Below are 15,681 nucleotides of genomic sequence, written 5' to 3' on the forward strand. Positions count from 1 at the left end.
TATTTTATTTATTTAGTTGTAATTTTACAAACCTCTGCCTTAAGGTCTAACTTTTGTCCGAATAGGCCTAACTTTGCTACAAACTTAAATCGTCGTATGATTTTTTTTTTTACTGAGCTGGATTCACACTCAGAACCTTGATGTATTAAATGAAGGATAAAAATTAAAGACCACCAATTTGATGGACAAAAATTAAAGACCAATGCCTTTGAAGGCAATCCGCACAAAAAATTGAAAATAAGTCCATACAGTCAGAAGCCCATAGAACAAAATCGTCTTTACAATTGACCCCAATATTTTCTCTCTCTCACCATTTCACTCCCCACTTTATTACTTCTTCCAAACTCATCCTCAAAAGTTCCAAAAACCCTGTGGTAAAAACCAAAACCCTTCAAAAAATTTCAACAAGCACCACAATCCGTAAAGATGAGAGGATTCTCAGTGATACTACGTCGTTTGATTGGTTGCAGACCATCCATATCATCAGGACGACGTTCTTCTGAATTAGGTCAAACGTTAATGGTTTCATCAGCAGCCACAGTATCGTACTCTACAGTTACTCTATTTGAGAAGCCTAATTTACTTTCTGGATCCCCAATTGCCGCAACCCTTTTGCCTGATTTGCAGTCTCTTCAGGTTCTCAATCATTCTAGAAACTTCTCCGCTCCATCTTCCTCAGGTTTGTTAATGAAATGATTGCCCTGATTGTCAAAACAATCTAAGTTTCCTTTTATTTTTCCATTAATTTGTAGAGTGTTCAAGGGTTATTACATAATGTATCGTATTATATTTCTTGAGCCGAGGGTCTATCGGAAACAGCCTATCTACCTCCCGAGTTAGGGGTAATGTCTGCATACACTCAACCCTCCCCAGACCCCACTCTGTGGGATTTCACAGGCTATGTTGTTGTTGTTGTGGGTGTTATATGGTATTGTGTAGTATTGTATCGTACTATATTGTTTTGATGGATACAATGTTTGGATAGATGGTATCGTTTCCCGTCGTTATATAATGGGACACATCAACAATTTGAAGGATAAATCTACAACGAAAAATAGGATACGGGGTAGAGTGAGTTAGTATAAATAAGTAGGGTAAATGATAAACTAAGATTATTAGATAGTAAAATTAAAGACAAAATGAGAAAAAGGATAACGTAACGACGCGATCACACCAAGTCGGTCGTTACATAAATTGAGACTTTTCGTCGTTAACCAGAACAAACATTATATTTAAACTAACAACACAGTACAATACAATAGGTAACAACCATCCAAACACACTGATAACATAATAGTTCTAATTAGAAAATAGTTAATCATATCATAATACTATTCTAACAGTGGGAAGACTCTAAGTTGTAAAGTTGAATTACCAGAATGTCCATTAAAAGTTAAACGTCATTTTTACCCCTAATCTAAACACTACTTCTATACTAGTTTTATACCAAATAGTAAATTTACCTACCAATAAATGATAAATAAATAAATTAAATGGGAAGTAAATTAATTAGTAAATGGCGAGTTCCATGCATGTATCTGCCAAAGCACCTTATTTATTTATATTATAAAAAACTTTAGTTAGCAATTTGACAACTTCTTCGTTGCTAGAATTTAAGGACTTGAATTGATCAATTAAATATATAACATTTCAATTAATAAATCCGTGAATGGAAAGATCAAAACGCACCAACTAAGGAATTAAAGAGCGATTTTAACTAGCGAACATTTTCTATCTCCTTGTGCTCTCGGCGTACGATAGCTAATCCTGCGCCGACGTGTTCGGCATGAGGAAGGGAGCCAAAAGAGGCCGTGGCCGGCCAAGAAAAACTACGCAGATGCTGCGGAAGCGACTTTGGGACTTCGATTGGCCTCTGGGGGATCAAAGGGCAAACAAGCCCCTAGGGTTCATTGGCGGAAGGTCCAAAGGAGATGAGGAAATGGATGTCACCAGTCGAATCTGCGATTCAACGCCCCACGCCCATGAAGAAGCTGGATTTGAGTTCCCGTTCCTCCTCTGCTCCTCCCAGCACCTTGGAAATCCCAATTACTGAGATAACTAATGGAACAGTAGAAGCTGCTACAGTGAGTAATGAAACAGTGACCATAAATGAGGAAGATGCTGCTCGTGATGAGGAACCTGTGCGCACTAAAGCTCCTTGGAACTCCCTGTTCAGGAATAACAGATCTGCAATGCGTGGGATGGCTTTTTCTTACATTCCTCCTCAGATAGTTGATGGTAAGGTCCTGGTACAACTTGAGGAAGCTGATGTTGATAAGGAAATAGAGAAATGGAATTGTGCCTTGATTGCCTATATTATTAGTACTAAACCAGGTTATAATGCTATACAACATTATATAGCTCAGAATTGGTCAAGTGTCGCTGAACCTGATCTTTACTTGCATGATGAGGGATACTATATATAAAATTTCAATGTCTTGACGATAAGAATGAAATACTTTACTCTGGCCCATATTCCATTGACAATAGACCAATCTTTTTTGAAACAGTGGACACCTACATTTGACTTTTCTATTGAATTTCCTACTGAAACCGCTCTGTGGGTAACTTTTCCGCATTTACCTAAGAGTTGTTGGGGTGAGGAATCAGTTAGCTGTATTGGTAGTGCTGTGGGGAAACCTATTTATGTTGACGAATGCACTACTAAACAAACCAGAGTCTCATATGCTCGAATGCTAATTCAAGTAAATATTACTCAACCCCTGCCTGATGAGATCATGTTAATGGATCCTGGTGGATGGCAATTCCCACAAGATGTTGATTTTGATTGGCCTGATTATTGTGACAAATGCTTGGAGGTTGGACATAAGTGCCCTCCTCAACCAAAACCTAAAACCTCCATCTCCGAAGAAGCAGGTAGGGAAGAACATACCTCAAGAGTGTAAATCTAAGGGCCTGTTATTGTTGAAAACCCGGAGCACAATGTGACTGTAGTTGGTGACCATGTAACATACCTCAAGAGTGGAAATCTAAGGCACCTGTTATTGTTGAAAACCCGGAGCACAATGTGACTGTAGTTGGTGACCATGTAGTAGCAGTTGTGTCAACTGCCCCTCTAGTTACCAAACCACCTATAGCTAAGACTCCTACCCTATACACAGACCAGAAAGTGGCACCAATGTGACCCAACTAAGTCCAAAGGTGATAAAACTGCACTTGAATACAATTTACAAAATTTTCCTACCTTAACTCCTACTTCTAGTAGAATGGGATTTGGGACACAAACTAAGAGGACTTGTGAGATCATTCATCCCCCGATAAAGGGTACCCTTCTTACCCTTCTCAGTGAACTGGTTATTTGGGAACATTAGAGGAATCAATAAGAGGTATAAGCAAAAGGAGCTCAAGACTCTACCTTAGGAATAAAGCCATTAAGTTGGCTGGGCTTATAGAAACAAGAGTTAAAGATCGTGCTATGAGGGTTCTGAACAACTTTGCTCCAGGCTGGAGCTACTTGCATAACTATCATCAAGCAAGCAATGGACGAGTGTGGATAATGTGGGATCCCAATTGGTACCAGTCGAATATGGTTAATACTGGAGCTCAATTCATTCACTGCAACGTCAAAGACAGAACTGGCAAGATTGACTGTTTTCTAACTGTGATACATGGTTTAATGTTCTGGAGCATAGAAAGGCACTTTGGAATTCACTTGAAGCTACAGGTGCTGATATAATGAAACCTTGGTTTGTGTGTGGGATTTCAATGCCATACTCTATCCAAAGGATAGGCTCAGAGGCAACCCTGTTAGCTATAATGAGATACTAGACTTTGCTGATTGTATACACAATCTTCTTCTGAATGAACTTTCTTGGAGAGATGAGTACTACACATGGAGCAATGAACAAGAAGGTGACAATAGAATTTGTAGCAGGTTGGATAGAGCTTTCGGGAATTGTGAATGGATGCTTTAATAGGGTCTCGTCATTCTGGAATATGACATGCCATTTATCTCAGACCATGCCCCTATGATGCCAAACATGAGCACTGGACATGAGATTGGGAAAATCCCTTTTAGATTCTTCAACATCTGGGTTGACCATGGGCAATTCCTTCCCATTGTGGAAAATGTTTGGCAACAGGAGTTTCATGGTACTAAATTGACTATCATCTGGCAGAAGCTCAAAGCTTTGAAGCCATATCTGAAGAACCTCAATAACCAAGAGTTCAAAAGACTCTCCAATAGAATTGAAGAAACTAGAACCAAGTTACTGAAGGTTCAAGAGGAAATCAATGTTCATTGTATTGCAGCACTCATGGATCAGGAAAGTTCATTATTGCAAGACTTGGAGAAATGGTCTCTATTAAAGGAAGTGCACTTAAACAGAAGCCTAGAGCTACTTGGATGAAACTGGGAGACTCCAATCCTAAATATTTCGTTGCAGTGGTCAAAGAGAGGAGTCAAAGGAAGATGATTGCTGAGCAAGAGGTGATTGATGCTTTGCAAGCCATAAGGGATGACAAAGCACCTGTCATTGATGGTTTCAATGCTAAGTTTTTCAAAAAAGCTTGGCCCATCATCAGTACTGAAGTAATTGAGGCTATTAAGATTTCTTCAACACTGGGATTTTAGATAAGTCAATCAACTGTCCCGCAAAAACCTTGGTTCCTAAAGTACCCCCACCTGATACCATAAAAGATTTTAGACCAATTGCTTGTTGCACTATTCTATATAAACTGATTGCTAAATTGTTGACTACCAGACTACATAAGGTCATGCCACTATCATAAGTGAATCCCAAGCTGGGTTCATACCAGGGAAGAAGATTGCAGATAATATCATCCTAGCTCAAGAACTAGTTAAAGCTTAAACAAGGAAAAATACTTAGGTGCTATATCAAGAATGACCTCCAAAAGGCATACGACTCTGTGGAGTGGCCTTTCCTGGAACAAGTAATGCTGGAAATTGGATTTCCTACTTAGTTTATTCATTGAATAATGCAGCGTGTCCAATCAGTTAATTATACTATATTGTTCAATAGGAGAATCTTCGAAACCATTTAAAGTTGCTAATGGATTGAGGCAAGGACATCCTGTCTCACATTTCCTTTTTGCCATCAATATGGAATACCTGAGTAGATGGTTTGCGAGATTGAAAAATGTAAAGGAGTTCAAGTATCATCCTAAGTGTTCCAAACTAGGTATCACACACTTGTGTTCTGCTGATGACCTTTTACTTTTTGCAAGGGATGATTTGCAGTCGGTTGCTGTAATTCATGACTGCTTTCAAATGGATTGCAACCAAACCTAGGGAAAAGCTCAGTTTATTTTGGGGGTGTTTCAGCCGGTGAAAAGGACAAAATCCTTCATCTTCTAGGATTTGTCCTTGGGGAACTTCCATTCAAGTACTTAGGCATTCCTCTCTCTACAAAGAAACTTTTTTACTCGGGCAGAGTTCAATTGGTGCGGTCAGCACTGTTTGGTATGCAAGCTTATTGGGCCCAGCTTTTCACCCTGCCTACTAAGGTAATAAAATTTATTGATGCTTACGGTCGTAGTTATATGTGGGCTGGTATTAATACAATCACTAAAAAGACCTTGATGGCTTGGGATCTAAGTTACTCGGACTCGGCAGTTTGAGTGCCGTACCTGTGTCGACATGCCACTGACACGGGTAAGGGTATGGGATCTGTCTCGGATTCGGTCAAATGAGATCGGGTGTGTTGACTAAAATTTTGAGGAAAAATTGAGATTTGATTTCCCAAAATCAAGATCCGAAGAGATTGGAAACGAAATACCTTCAATTCCGCTGCTATCAGGGACAACTCCTGCACTTAGGCTTATCGGGGAGGGCTTGAATGGGTGGTGTCGTACTGAGAAAAAACAGACATGGAAAAGGTTTTATGGGGAAGAAGATTTAGAGAAGAACAAGAAGAAATGGAGACTTAGTGAAGAACGACGAAGGAGAAGAACCAGAGACTAATTAGTAATTGACCACTTTGTTAAATTGACCCCTTTGCTAATATGCTGCCACGTTGGTCTATGAGGATAAACATTACATATACTATTTTTTTTTTGTACAATTAAAACTCTATTTTTCTCACGCCCTTTCTTAAAGAAAATAGTTTTAATTGTAGAGTTTTAATCTAAGTAATATACAATTATTTAATTATAAATTAAAGATATGTATATGCTTTGAAGTCACAGATTTTTCATTTAAATAAACTTTATATATATTTTTTTAAATAGAAAAAATTCTTTCTTTTAAGATGGAACAAACTTCATATATGTGGATTGGCTTATTAAATGGGGTATGCAAGTGAATCCCATCTGTTCTTTATGCCAGTTAAATGATGAAAATAGAGATCACCTCTTTGTCCAGTGTTTTGTTGCTAAACTCATTTGGGACAGAATACTCACTTGGATTCAAAGAGATCCATTCTCAGTTTCTTCTTGGGATCACTATGTTACTTGGGCTGTTATAAACTCTAAAGGGAAATCACAGGCTGCTCGAATTTTCAGATTGATATTAGCTGAATGTGTACACGCCATATGGTTGGAAATGAATCAACGAGCTTTTGAGGACACGAGCAGAACAAGTGAAAGAATTGCCAGAGATATTGCTTACTTATGCTCTGTTAGAGCCAAAGCTGGGATTAGTACCCTCTTGCATAGTTATGTTTTCTAGTTTTGGTAGGTGTTAAACTTGTTTACCTATTTTTGTGCTTGTGAGTTCGACTTGAATGTTGAGATCAAGCTTGGCTATGGCGCTTGTAACGTTTCATTTGGTAATTAATGAAAGTGTTAGTTACCAAAAAAATAAAAAATAAAATAAAAGAGCAAATCAATATATTAAAGAAACTTTATTTAGCCACTTTCCAACCTCTTCATTGCTAGAATATATATGAAGAGTGGCATTGGATAGTTAAATGTATATTTTAATAACCGTGTGAATGTAAAGCTCAAAAGACACCAACCATGAAATTACATTAATTATTCGGCAAAAAAAAAAAAAAAAAAAAGAAAAGAAATTACGTTAATTGAAGAATTATATAAAGGGTATCCGTTTCCATCAAGCCTTCCTCACCTATCACCATCTTTATGGGCTCTAAAGCTATCAAGTATTCTCAGGGATTATATCCAGAATTACTAAGCAGTTCTTTCTATCAAGTGGGTATATGTCAAAGTTGTTGCATTGAAACAAGCTCTTAGAATTTTGTCGGATACATGCAAAGATTTGTTTTCTTACTGCAGTGTAGCATTTTCTGTTTAGCTAAAGAAGATATGCTCATGGCACATGTTTCTTATTCTTCTTGCCTCTACTATACCTTCAAATGATTTAAAAAAAGAAAAGAAAGGCATAGAACGATGGCCTCTAAAAGGACCAAAATTATACCTTATTCCATAAATAGCTAGCAATGTGACATAGAAAAGTTTTTTGCCTCAAAAACTATATTAGTCCTTTAACAGGCCATCGTTCTATGCCAAGTGTTTGAAAGACTGTCTGACATAGTTAATACTAACATTACTTCAATAGCACCAATCTTAAATTTTGTCCAATCCCATTTTAAACAAATCATCGTTGTTAAACTTAAAGTACTCTTGCATTACAGCCATTTTTTGTGTTTGGATCTACTCCTAACTAAATTTGGTTCTTCAAATTTGCATTCAAAAATCAAACTATTTGAATAGGTTGATTGTTCATCAAATTGAGTTGTACTTCTCCCCTTTAGATTTCATTTCTCATTTACACACATGTTTTAATATTGTATATATGTTGTTTTAAAAAGTTTGTACCAAATTAACATGGAACACACGTGCACTGTGTTCAGAAATTAGTGAAATTCTAATCCTGGCTGTTGGACCAACTTTGGTTTTTAAATGGAGAAGGGTAGAGGAGTGAGCCCCTTATCTACCTATAGCGGATTTTCCAAAAAAAGAATGAACGTAAAAAGGTGATGTGTTATTTTAATTTTTAACACTGAAACTCTAGGGGAGCTATTGTTGTAGTTGGAAAGAAGTTGATTTATGTCTTACCTCCTAATTGAGCAAACAGTTGGGAAATTATGCGGTGAATTTGGTGATATTCTCTATATTCGCATGCTAAATCAGAAAACTAGTCCAATTGCTTTTAGTTTGACAAATCTAGTGATTTTTGAGCTTATCATGTGGCTAGTGCAAATATATAAAAACGGAAAAGGGCCAAATATACCCCTGAACTATTGGAAAAGGGCTAAATATACCTCTCGTTATACTTTGGGGCCAAATATACCCTTACCGTTATACTTTCAGCACAAATATACCCTTCATTTTAACGGAGGACAAGTGTCATCATATTATTGGCCTATTTTAATTATTTTCAAATTAATTAAAAATTGAGGCAAGCTCCACCAATGACGCCGCCGTCACCGTCGCCGGCGCTAGTCAAAACATATTCACCACCACCCCGCCACCCTCCTCCGCCGCCACCTTCTGTCGCGTCGTGCTCTTCTTACTACCGCCAAATCAAAAACTCAACCCAAAACAATTCAATCTTGATTTGGCGGTAGCAAGAAGAGAAATACAGACTCGACTCTCGTCATACTTCTACTGAATCTGAGAGCGATACACGCTCAAGATCCACATTTTCGCTCCCTTCCAGTTCACCAACTACTACTACTACTCAATCACATTCCTCCACACTCAAAATGTTTATTCCTTTTGTTTTAATGTCGAGAGAGTTGAGGGACGAATTGGTTAGCAATAATGGCTCTTCCTTCAGCAGCTTGTGACGGCGAAATACGCAAGGGAAGAGGGAAAACAGAAAAATGGCGTTTTCAAGATCCCTTCTCACCATCCTAGGCACACAACAATAATACTGATGTTTAATTTTAAAATTGTTTAAATTCAATCTTGAACAAAACCCAACAAAGAAAATCTGGGTTTTGTTCAAGATTGAATTGTTTTGGGTTGAGTTTTTGATTTGGCGGTAGCAAGAAGAGCACGACGCGACGGAAGGTGGCGGGGTGGTGGTGAATATTTTTTGACTAGCGACAGCGGCGTCATTGGTGGAGCTTGCCTCAATTTTTAATTAATTTGAAAATAGTTAAAATAGGCCAATAATATGATGACACGTGTCCTCCGTTAAAATGAAGGGTATATTTGTGCCCAAAATATAACGGTAGGGGTATATTTGGCCCTTTTCCATATATAAAATCTAGTTAGTGTTATGTCTGATTTTTAAAGTTGGTGATTCCGAGCCCACAGAACTTTCAGTCGGTGGAAAAGGTAGACAGGTTGCACAACAGGGGATATGTTGCAGCCGTACACCACAATTTCAGATCTTTCAGTGAGAAGGGTAGATGGATAGGCTCATTGTCTACTGCAAAGCTGTAAGGGACCAACTTCTCGATTTTCCACAAAAAAAAAAAAAAAAAAAAAAAAAGTAGAAGATTTCATAGGACAGAGTTGACTATGACAAATTGCAGAAATATTGGTCCAACGTTTTTTGCTTTCAATTATCGGATCAGTCTGAAAAGTCAAAGATGTTCTGTTTAGTTGATTCACCTATCTGCTGAGAAAGAAAACGTTACTCCCTCTGGATCAAAAAGTGTCCACTTACCCTTTTTTTTTTTGGGTTAAAAAGAAAAGTGTCCACTTACCAAATCAAGAAACAATTAACCTTACTCTTCCAAAATTGCCCCTATTAAGTATTAAGTGATCAAATCCCAATGCCTATTTAATTAGGGGTAGCTTAGTCAAATTACCAATTTTTGCCTAGGAATTAGTATTTTCTTAAGGGGTGTGCAAATGGCTAAGTGGACACTCTTTTTGATCCGCAGGGAGTACTATTTAAAAAAAAAAAAAAAAAAAAAAAAAAGAAAGAAAGAGGAGAAAGTGAAAATAGCTCCAAACTTATGCCATCCGTGACTGATTGTTTAACTGAATTACCTACTTGTGGACGTGCTGAAGAATTGGTGATATTATTGTGAGAGCTGTGTTATTTTAGGCGTCGAAGTTGATATAGCAATTAGCAATAAACCTTGTCATTTAAGGATACGGTAGAGGGTCTATGTTTATCCTCTTTGAAACTGGAGGATATTTGAAAAGTAACTAAATATATACTGGTTGTATCTAGGGTTACTAATAAAGATATGTGCTTAGCATAGAATGGCTCAAACTAGGATCGTGCAAAAGTTTCCTAGTATACTTTGCTCCGACTATGACCAATTTTGTTCAGAAAATGTAGACGTATCATCCTTTTTGGAGTCAGGATAAACTTGTAAGAATTACCTGAAGTTTAGGCTCATAGGGAGGAGCTAGAGTTGTCAGCCGATTATTTAAATACAATGTGTACCAAGAACACTGTGCAGATGTAAAGGTGCACCTTTTCTTGCAGAGTAACAGGTGTAGTATATGTGGATTAGATCAGTGAGGATCCGCAGTTTGGGCAGATGTAAAGTTGCACCTTTTCTTGCAGAGTAACTGGTGTAGTATGGGTGGATTAGATCAGTGAGGATCCACAGTTACTGATGTATGAGTTCTCTAGCCTCATGAATGTGTCATTTTAAACCCATGGAGAGCTTGATAGTTTTAGTACTAGATAATCCTTTTCAACAATCAGATTGGGTGTTGGCCTTGGAAGATGATATGGAAAGTCAAAGTTCCCTATGAACTATCTTGTTTTACTTGGCTACTAGCTAGAGGAAAAGCACTCACACTGGACAATCTTTGTAAGAGAGGTCATCATCTATGTTCCAGTTGTTTTCTATGTGGTGAGGAAACTGAGACAATTAATCTCTGTTCTTGCACTGTAAACTGACTGAACAACTAAACTATGGAGGATGTTCTTCAATTATTAGGGGATTCTCTGGACCATGCCAAGCAAGATAGTTGAGATGTGCTAGCATGCTGGAACAGAGAAGGCAGTAATGCAATTCAGAAAATGAGATGTAAGATTATTCCAGCTTGCATTTGGTGGACAATTTGGGAAGAGAGAAACCAAAGATGTTTTGAAGACAAAGCCAACCATTTCCAGAAGAAGATTAAAATGAAGTGTTTAGGGTTGTTCTACTTTTGGTGTAAAGGAATAGTTTTAGAAGATAATGAATCAATCTCTGATGTATTAGAATCTTTGTGAGATGACACAGGATCAGATGCTTACACTTTTCTAATCTGTAATTAGGGGGACTACGCAGTTTTGTGTAGTCTTTATACACACACACACACAAATATGTTACCTTCTTAAAAAAAATGGTTTATGTGAGAACCCCCCCCCCCCCCCACACACACACACACACACAAAAAAAAAAAAAAAAAAAGAAAGAAAACGAAGGGGAAGAAAGAATTCCATTGGAGTTTGATTCTTTTTCCACACATTTTCTCTTCTATTACATAAGGAAATACTTTATATGCAACACCTAGGCCCTTGCTGCTAGTTGACCATTTTAGCGCTGGTTAATTACAGGTCCATCGAATATTGTATCAATTGAGTCTGAAGAGCAGTTCAATACTTCACTTCGCAAAGTACAAGGTATTTCCATGTCTCAATAAAATACCTGTTAAATTTTGTGTCAGTTAGGACTTATGGCTCCCTCACTTGCTCAACATCTGTTCATATGTTGCAGATGAGTCTTTGCCTGCAATATTCTACTTTACTGCTGTCTGGTGTGGGCCCTGTAAGCTTGTTAATCCTTTTTATCAATGCATATATTTTTGATAATTGTCTTTTTATCGGTGCATAATTTTAAAGAATGGAATAGTCTGCATATATTTTCTATGCTTTTCATTTACGTTTCCTTGAAGACCGCTTATTGTGCATGTGTCAAAGCAATGAAAAGGACAATGCCCTGCTTTCAATTATCTTTTCTTTAATAAGTAATTTACTGAAAAAGCATCTCCTGGGTGCTGTTAATTATTACTAATCTGCTCTATTCTTTTTTTCAGGTAGGCTGCTATCTCCTGTAATTGGCCAATTGAGTGAGAAATATCCTCATGTGACCACATATAAAGTTGACATTGACAAGGTAAAGAAACGTCTTCCTGTTTTATTGTCTCTTAGATTCCTTTCAGGAATTAATGCATCATGAATCACTTTTTTGCGGTGCTGATATGTGTCAATTCTCCCCTTCTTCCCTTTTTCCCCCTTTTTGGGTAAGTTATAATTATGTTTTTATTAAGAATGCACCAAATTGGTGGTCATACACAAAAGTAGCTACATCAGACCGCTGAGATGTATCTATATACTAAACTACAATATCAGACCATCTATAGAGTGGTGAAATCCTCCGTTCGCCAAATAACAACAAAAACAGAGATTTGGGTCTCCATTTGCTGATGCAGTGATTGTCCAGATCATCAGCACTGTTTCAGTTGTTTTCAACAGGAAAAACTCTTAACGAAAAGCATAACTACATATTTGCTGTTAACCTGTTCGAATCCTGCAACCCTTCCTTTCAAACCTGGCCAACCCCTTTTCTGTTATAGACGAAACCTGGAATCGCCACCTACCCTGATCCCGCCTGCACCATCACCTTCTTCTTATTCAGTAAGGCGCCTGACACTGCAGTATTTTCAATTTACTTGGCAACTACCTCTCTCGTCTTTATGCTCCATATTCGTTCATAATTCACCGTGGATGTCAATCTCTTTATTTCCAACATGTTCCTCCCTTTCCTTTCAGATTTCTGATCAACAAAGGATTACAATTCTTCCTTCTTGACGTGCAACCAGCATAACTAGCTATACTTAGTCTATTGCGTGGCCTCAAATATTTAGCTTGATATCCATAAGTTAACTTTGACATGTTGTCTGTCTGGGATTCCAGTTTATCAATGTTGCTTTATTGTCGTATATATGCCACTTACAGTTATTCCAAGGTTTTGAGTCTTTTGGTATTCTTCCTTTATTATGTTATATATTGACAAAAATAGACATTGGAATTGGACAAAATAAAAAGAAAAATAATAATACGAGACATGGATAGTTATGTTAGATTCTTAATAATGTAACTCGTAAGAAATCTTTTATTTGTCTACTCTTTGTTCCTGTAGAACTCTTTTTAGTTTATTTCTATCCTTTTTGGTCTTCTGGTTAATGCTAAAATTAGAAGTTTGCGTATGATACTGTGTTCACAGACAAAAAATGGGTCTTGATTCCTGATTGTGGCTGTTTAGCAAACTGTGAAAGATCATGGAGAAACTCTTGTGGAGATTTTTGCGAAATGGATAATGAACCTTCTTGAAATTGATAATAAGTTGCATATGGCTTGGGTTTAATATCTAATTTCTTTAGATTGTTCCAATCATGGGTCCTGATTATATGACATTAGACAACGGGAAAAGCCACTGCCCAAACCAAACAGAAGAAACCCTGTTTCTTGGACAAGTCAAAATAGAACTTTTGAACTACTGGTTTGATTGGGAAAAACAGCTCTTTATTGTTGCTTTCGCATTGAATTCTAGCACACTTAAGTCACTAAAGTTGTAGGATCGTAGCCAGCAGTTAGTCATGTCTACTGATCTTATTTGATCACAAAGATCCCCTGAACCTGTTGGACGTATGTTGTTCAGCCAATATTTGTATAGCTGCTTCTCGAAAATAATGCTAGGGGAATCAAGTGATCGGCTCCAACAATTATTCTTGTGAATGCTGATTTTACTTGGATATGCTGACACGTTGAAGTGCTGAATAGTGGCTGACATATTTCCATATTAAGACTTGCATATGAAGGAACATCAGTTGATGGTGGTCTTTTTTTGAATAAGCGAGGTATCTTGGAGTTTGTAGCTTGCCATCCCTTTCCTGTGGGTTCATTTGGCATGTGTAGTTCGGGCATTTATTAGTTTGTCTGCAGATAGCAATTGAAGTACTTTTGTTTGTGTTTAATTTGGACACGAGTTTATCTGCAGATAGCAAGTGATGAAAGGAAGAGTATCTGCAGATATTCATATTTCGAAGAAAAAGGAAGAATTGACAGAAAGAACATCATATGCATAATTCTTTTAGATCGTGGGTTTGCCTTTTGATAAAAAGATGAAGTCTATGCATAATTATTTAAGATCTTGGGTTTGCCTTTTGATACAAAAGATGAAGTCTATGCTATGTGTCCTAGTCGAAATACTTTTCGGTAATCTGTAATGATGCTGAAATTTGTTAGTTTCTCTTGACTCTTAGCCATTAGTTTCAAAAATTCCGTAGAGATTAAATCTTTGTAAGTCTTTCGAACTCACTTGGCGCATTTTGTGTCTCCACTTGCATTCAATAAATACCTATCCACATGTATACTGAGCATGTTTCAACATGCAGGAGGGGCTTGGAAATGCATTGAGCAAGTTGGACATTCACTCTGTGGTAAACATCAACTTCCTTCTTCTCCTTATCTTTTCTGAAAGCAGACACGTGAATATGCAAAGTGATTAAATTAATTTCAATACTCTTCATAAAGCAGTTAAACTTTATAACCGATTAAAATCTCAAGTACATGATATCGTTAATAATTTGGCCAGGATAATATAAATATTTTTCTTATATCTATCACAAGGTCTCTAAAATGCATATTCTTATATCTATCACAAGGTCTCTAAAGAGCATATTCTTTTTATCCATATCATATACTTGACGAATTCTTGTTCTTGATATTCTCACTCTGCTGTGCTGGTGAGATATGTTCAGTAGTATTTTCTCTTGTTCAAGGTGATTTGGTCTAGGAATTAGACATTCATGCTTTCCTACATTTATATAATCCTAAAGCAAATTCCCAAGGAGATGGCTGAATAATCAGTGGGAGTACAATTTTCAGATCCTAGGTTCAAATCCCAGCTACAAAACAAGGCATTAGTCCAGCTACTCTAACCTTGTGAGTGGGTTCACCCTACAACTGTGATTGCGGGTTGTAACAGACTGCTCGGTGGATTAGTGTTCGTACAAGCTGTCCGAACCACCATCGTTATATGGAAGAGGAAAAAATGATGCTAATTTCAAATTAGCTCGGAAAAAATCTCTGGTAAAATAAAATTATAAGATTTTAGGAACTTCTAATGATGATTTCAAGTAATGTAGTATGATATAAGTCAATCGTGGTTAGAGATTCAAGGCATGTCATTCCAAATTAAGATGTTCTTATTTGACAACAAAAAGGGCAACTTGCAGAGCATGATACTTTAGAAGACACTGTCGGCAGTTTGCCCTATCTTGGTAATTTAGGTTCATACACTGTCGGGAAGAGCAGGTAATGCTAGGTTAGACACGTCTTTCCAGAGTTAAGCTGTCAGTATATTAGTTCATGATCAGATGGTTTAACAGAAACGTTGAAAGACGGTTAGTTATACATGATTTATCTGTAGTCAACTCCCCTGTATAAACTGAAACAATTCATTGTATGCAGCCTACATTGCACTTCTTTCAAAATGGTAAAAAAACCTCTGAAGTTATTGGTGCTGATGTTCAACGCTTGAAAGATACCATGGAGGAGCTCTACAAGTGATATTTTAACTTTCCAGCATTTCGAACTTATATAGCTTCAGTGATCATTCGTAGATTTTAAGTATTGCTCAAATGTAATGCTATCCAGTGCTGAATAAAGTTCTCTCTTTCTGCTGTAACATTTCCTGTCACCTTGATTGTTATTTTGGCTTCCTTTGTTGCCTATTTTGCTGCACCCGTCGATGGGAGGATTATCCTGATACTGTATAGTCTGAAAAATAGTCCATTTTTTCATAGTTTTAAAACTTGAGCTCAAAC

General features: G+C 37.2%; 1 protein-coding gene across 2 annotated transcripts; it reads left to right on the forward strand.

The window, feature by feature from the left end:
• Positions 1-306: 306 nt before the first annotated feature.
• LOC132040487 (thioredoxin O2, mitochondrial-like) lies at positions 307-15,449 on the forward strand. 2 transcript variants are annotated; one of them, XM_059431138.1, is made up of 6 exons: positions 317-679; positions 11,408-11,473; positions 11,568-11,618; positions 11,887-11,966; positions 14,248-14,292; positions 15,326-15,449. In XM_059431138.1, exons 1-6 carry the CDS (start codon positions 427-429, stop codon positions 15,422-15,424), a joined length of 594 nt encoding a protein of 197 aa, XP_059287121.1. In that variant the 5' UTR covers positions 317-426; the 3' UTR covers positions 15,425-15,449. The 2 variants fall into 2 exon arrangements, with proteins under 2 accessions (XP_059287129.1, XP_059287121.1); XM_059431146.1 differs by lacking the exons at positions 11,408-11,473; positions 11,568-11,618 and having other exon boundaries at positions 307-679.
• The last annotated feature ends 232 nt before the right edge of the window (positions 15,450-15,681 follow it).

This window comes from Lycium ferocissimum, chromosome 2, assembly GCF_029784015.1.
Source record: "Lycium ferocissimum isolate CSIRO_LF1 chromosome 2, AGI_CSIRO_Lferr_CH_V1, whole genome shotgun sequence".
NCBI classification, from domain to species: domain Eukaryota; kingdom Viridiplantae; phylum Streptophyta; class Magnoliopsida; order Solanales; family Solanaceae; genus Lycium; species Lycium ferocissimum.